The following is a 6,000-nucleotide window of genomic DNA, read 5'->3' as shown; positions in this document are numbered from 1 at the left end:
TACTTTACGGCATCGCATTAAAACATTTCTGGCAACTCGAAAATCAGCCGTAGTCGCTTTCTTGTAGAGCCTTTCATGCTTCATTACATAGGACGACACCAGCACGTAATACGATATTCAGTTGAAGCGTGTCAGAAAAGAAATCCTCCTAATGTATGTGAGACGTTAATAGCTATAATCACTCAGACAGTTCCGAATTCTCCATTGCAACCAATATGGAAACCTTGTTCCAACTGGGTATGTCCGTGGATGATAAATGCTTTTGCGCATATGGGCAAATTTTCTCTGGGTCCCACATAGCTCAGTCTTTGGCTGTCCATAGTAATAATCTTTCAGACGACTTGGCGACATACTAGGCGTTCGAGGACGGCTGATGACAGCGTCTGCAGAGGGCACCGCTGGGTCCAGTGGTCGCATATGAAGCATCTGTTGCAAAGTAGTTGTCATTGGTACTCTCTTCAACAACTTCAGGTTGCACTTCCGGGATTACATTGTATCCACATGTCTGTGAAACCAGCTGTACACAGATAGAGTAAATACACGTGGCCAGCTAGTAACCAATGACATCTTCGGCGAATGTCATGGATTTCGGCGGTGTTGTTGTGTGTACTAACATAGCCAGACAGCGTCCAGTCACGTCTTATTCCACCACCATAAAGATCAGATAGACATTCACCTTTTGGTAGTAGCCAGTGACGTCAGCAGTCGACACCCTAGACTACAGTAAGGACTGATTGGACTTCTGAAGCCAGGCAGCCATCAGTGGTGTCCGAAGTCAGCCCCATGTGACTCAGTTAGACATCCGTGAGCAGCTAGTAGCCAATGGCGCCAGCAGCCAATTCTTTGCAGCTCAGCGGCTGCAGACTGGACTTCCAGGATTTACAGCCAGGCAGCGTCCAGTGATGCCTGCAGTCAGCTCCTCGCAGACTGTTAGACATCCGTGGCCAGGTAGTGGCCAGTGGCGTCTGCAGCCATCATCCTGCGGACCAGCGGCGCGCGGCCGCCGGCGCCGTCCCATCATACGCAACTCTCAGGGATTCGTGACGTCATGAGGCGCTCCTTGATGGCGTGACCGTTGAGTTCGAGGTCCGGCGCGGGGGTGGTGGGCTGCGGGGGCGGCGAGTGCCTGCTGAGGCGCAGGTCCCGGGGCCGCGGGGCGCCGCCGCTCTCCGAGCTGGCCGAGGACGTCGCCTGCTCCGTCGGTGACGTCATCTGCAAAGTAGATCACATGATCGATATTTGGCATTTCTAGCAAGGTGTGCGCTGACCAACAGCATGCCTCCACAGTTGATATTGTCTGTTTTAGAGATCACACACTACATGGCATTTCCAAGAATATACCATAAGAGTACATTTTATTTTTACTTTGTCAAAAAACTATACACTAAATGTGTAGAGTGACTTTACGATACAAACGGAAACGTGGCCTGAAAATGTTCAGAGAATTAGCCGTTGAAAACTCCATTACCTCGTTTTTTGTGAGCTACTGAGTTAATAACAAACGTTAAAAATTTTTGCTTATAGAAACAGCTTCACAGAACTCCTGTAATCACAACGCATCCTTCTAGGCGATTTTCAGATCCCTGAACCAGAGACTGTGTCATTCTCTGCATAAAATGTATTCATATAGCCTACGCAGTAAATACAAACCGCAACAAGTCTGAGCAGCGAGAAAGTTTCTGTGACATGTATGGATCCTATGTGCGTATATGCACATGCGGATGAAGGCACACACGCAAATTTATGAATACACTTAGGCATACAAATACGCGTACAAGGGGCGATCATAAAGTTTCGTTTCTAAGGCCATTTAAACCAGAATCGATATGTCAATCAGGCAAAATAGCCAAGAACATTCAGGCAATCATCCCATGATGCACCAGGTTGAAGCTACCCGTTTGGTAAAACCCCGTGTCCTGCTGCATGGCCGGCCGCTGTGGCCGAGCGGTTCTAGTCGCTTCAGTGGCTGGCTCTGGGCACTATGGGACTTAACATCTGTGGTCATCAGTCCCCTAGAAGTTATAACTACTTAAACCTAACTAATCTAAGGACATCACACACATCCATGCCCGAGGCAGGATTCGAACCTGCGACCGTAGCGGTCACGCGGTTCCAGACTGTAGCGCCTAGTCGCTTCAGTCCGGAACCGCGCTGCTGCTACGGTCGCAGGTTCGAATTCTGCCTCGGGCATGGATGTGTGTGATGTCCTTTGGTTAGTTAGGTTTAAGTAGTTCTAAGTCTAGGGATGACCTCAGATGTTAAGTCTCATAGTGCTTAGAGCCATTTGAACCATATTTTACTGCGTGAAGAAGTCTGTAACTGCCTGCTGAACGCCCTCGTCCTACAGTTATCATCGACTTTCCAAGGCCTTTTCTAATGTGCGAAAGCGTGATGATCGCAAGGGGAGAGATCGGGACTATAGAGTGGGTGCTTGATTGTCTCCCACTTCTGTCTCCCAGTTGATGCTGGCCTTCCAGATAGACCGGTGTCCTGTCTCGAATCGCGACCTGTACGGAACCCGACCCAGCTGGGAATCAAACCCGGGCCGTTAGGTATGACATTCCGTCGCGCTGTCCACTCAGCTACCAGGGGCGGACAGTGTCGGATGATAGCTCGTGTTGAAATTAGGACGCATTAAAAACCCGATGGCATCAGCGTCACTGGGAGCGAGGAATGATTTCCTTTGTTTTGACTACTGCGTGTGGCGTTTAAGTATTTCGTGTGGGTTCCAGATCTAGCACTTAGAGCACAGTGTCAGTTCGAAATCATTCAGGTAGTTGGACTTTGAAGCCATTGATGGGCCTTGAGCTGTTTCCTTCCTTTACGTTACTATGCTTAGCTAGCAATACGAATAATTAATTACCAGTATTCTGGGGACAGTGCTGATTAAAGGCATGGTATAGGACGCCATGTTGTAGCAGACTTCCACCATTTCATTAATTGCATGCTTAGTCAGACCTCACGCTAGTGAGTTCAACGAGTGACAACTTCCATTTCTCCACTATCGTCTATCGAAATAGAATTACATTTCTGCTGTTGCTAATCCATACCGACTCCCCATATTGTTACGCAATGGTTTAAAGTAACATAAGATAGTAAATGTCTTGGTGATATTGCATCTGATGTTTAATTTCAGTGATAAATGATAAGGTTTCTAAATGCAAGTCAATAGTTATTAGATTTACTACATTTCCATTTCCCTCAGAGAGATTCTGTGTGGTGTCTGTAGCCCATCAACGAGAGTGTACAATGAAATAGAGATGATAAATTCGTCACTACATGGTCGCATCAGTTCTTAGTGGTTTTGACGTGTACGTTTACTTTTTATTCGTCAGTTCAGTTACAAAATACTAGAACTTAAAGGTGTCATTTTAACCAGTCAGGATTGAATGCGAAAGCTGGGTGGATTCAGGTTACCTTATCAACAAGGTTGAGGTTACGGATATGAAAGTAGCTAGGATGATTGCAGGTACTAGTAGATGGGTACAATGGCAGGAGGGTGTCCACAATGAGGAAATCAAAGAAAAATGGGAATGAACTCTATAGATGTAGCAGTCAGCGCGAACAGGCTTAGATGGTGGGGTCATGTTACACGCATGGGAGAAGCAAGGATACCCAAGAGACTCATGGGTGTCAGCAGTAGAGGATAGGAGTCGGGGCAGACCAAGGAGAAGGTACCTGGATTCGGTTAAGAATGATTTTGGAGTAATAGGTTTAACATCAGAAGAGGCACCAATGTTAGCACTGAATAGGGGATCATGGAGGAATTTTATAAGGGGGGCTATGCTCCAGACTGAACGCTGAAAGGCATAATCAGTCTGAAATGATGATGATGATGATGATGATGATGATGATGAGCCAGACTGTTTTAAGGAACCAAAAGAAGAACACATTTGATGACACTGTCTCTGGCTACCCACTTGAAGTTGGATGTACAACGTCCTGACTAGGTAAATACAATGCTAATTAACTCAGAAACGGAACAACGTATAGAATTGTTTTTCCTAAGAAATTATTATTTCTCAGCAGAATCTACCATGGAGCACCGTTACATGCACTTTAGGCTATTTCTGACCACACTGTATATCTCCCTTATATCTGACGATTCGTGTCGTAGCATCTTGATATCACTGGACATATAATGACTATATATATATGCATGTGTGTGTGTGTGAGAGAATGAGCCTGAGATGTTCTCCAAAACACCAATAGATTTCAGTCCAATTTAACACAATAACAGCATCAGAACTGTGAGTTTGTATCCTCCTTGCCCCAATAGGAGAGAGAGGGAGAAACGTGGTTTTTCCGTGACCGGCATGTTGTGTGAGAACAAAATCAACCTGCTTCGCTGGGTAGCCTAGTAGTCAGGAGAATGAAACGGTTTTTCTGGCCCCCAGACCCATAGGCTGTTCTGCATGAGAGGCATGTTCTGTTGGAGTAGTATCAGCCTGCTGTTCGACCTCCTATGTATGATGGCCTCTGTGCCAGGGGCAAATAAATCATTATCAAGTTCCTGATGTTTAGTCTGCCCTGCATGACAGGAATGTTGTGTAAGTAGTATTGGCTTTATTGAACTGGTGTCATACTTAGGAACATGGCTAGGGACAGGTTGAGATGGATAGAGAAGGAGATGGAGAGAGTGAGGGGGAGGAGGAAATTGGCAAGTAGAGGGGAGATGAGGGATGCATGTGGCAGATGGAAGGTGTAGAGGGGTGGTGGGCTTATGGAAAGGGAAGAGGGAGAGAAGAAAATGGGAAGGAGGAGAGGGAGGAGGATATGGTGGGAGGGAGGGAGAGGGAGGTATGGTAAGAGAGGGGGTGGAGGAAATGGCCAATAGTGGAGGAGGAGATGAAGAGACAGCGAGAATTGGGAGGAGACAGAGGTGGGAGGATGAGGTGGCAGACAGAGGGAGGGTGGATACAGAGGGGGAAGGAGAAGTATGTCAGCGTATGTGTTGAAGGCATAAATGAGTGAAGCCGCAGGGAAAAGTCAATTTCTCAAAATCTCAATAGCAGTGGTGCCTCGACTTACAGTTTAATGAACTTTTCTTTTAGTTTTCTCCAGTATTGCCTTCGGTAGAAGTATGTAACTCCTGTTGTCCCACACGCAGCGAGCGTGCATCTGTGTTGTGGTGAATGAGGAAACTGCCGGCCGCTTTCGTTCATACCGTGTGCAAAGCGAGTGACGGGGAACGAGTGCCGCTCATGTGGCTTCACCCCTCGAATGCAGTGCTGTTTGTGGCGTTAGTTTCTGCGATGCAGTCTAACGTGCGCGTGTGTAAATCCGGCCCTTGGTCCTGCTCCGGAGATAGCCGTAATTTCAGTGAGTCGCTGGACAGAAGCAGAGTAACGTACCAGGGGCGAGGAGGTGCGCGGCTGCGGCCAGAGCGGCTGACCCGGCGCTGGAGACCCGCTGGACGGCGGCGTGGGGCGCGCGGGCGGCGAGACGCGACGCACCACCAGCTGGTCGCTGCCCCCCGTGCATTCTGGCAACACAGAACACTGAACAATTTTAATAAACATTTTTGGAACAGCAATCAAAAATTGAAAAAAAATATTTTTTTTTTTAAATTCAGTCTTGATCGCACCACGTATGCTACAAGAATATAGGTGACTGGTTTCGGTGATATCGCATGACCATCATCAGACCCATGGCATCCTTCGAAGACGGTAGGTCGAGCACTCTCCTCAGCTGCTGTGATGTCAGCCAGTTGAGAGTGCTCCACCTATGTTCTTGTAGCATACGTGGTGCGATCAAGACTGCATTTTAAAAAGAAAATTTTTTTACAAAACACTGACTCCTTATTTCTCGTCACTCTTCGGTTTCTCATGATGTACAGCGAAATTCAGCACTACACAAACACTATTCCTGGGCCATCAGCGTGTAATACTCATGTATATACAGGGTGGACAAAATAAAACTCGCCTGGGAAAAAATTTTTCGCACCTTTGACGACATTACGGTTACTGAAGTGCCATATCTTAGAATGCTTCAAAGCTG

At 47.0% G+C, this 6,000-nt stretch overlaps 1 protein-coding gene across 1 annotated transcript in view; it reads right to left on the bottom strand.

Annotated features, from left to right (window-relative positions):
* Window positions 1–1,017: 1,017 nt before the first annotated feature.
* Window positions 1,018–6,000, bottom strand: part of LOC126419614 (nephrin-like) — a 421,065-nt gene continuing 416,082 nt past the window's right edge. The window contains exons 12-13 of the mRNA XM_050086803.1: window positions 5,355–5,501; window positions 1,018–1,212 (exon numbers count right to left, since the gene is read on the bottom strand). Of these exons, the coding sequence (XP_049942760.1) occupies window positions 1,018–1,212; window positions 5,355–5,501 (342 nt within the window). The remainder of the gene's footprint in view (window positions 1,213–5,354; window positions 5,502–6,000) is intronic.

This window comes from Schistocerca serialis, chromosome 9 (assembly GCF_023864345.2).
Source record: "Schistocerca serialis cubense isolate TAMUIC-IGC-003099 chromosome 9, iqSchSeri2.2, whole genome shotgun sequence".
NCBI lineage: Eukaryota > Metazoa > Arthropoda > Insecta > Orthoptera > Acrididae > Schistocerca > Schistocerca serialis.
Note: the sequence above shows the minus strand (reverse complement) of the source record. Positions and strands in the feature narration are given on the sequence as shown.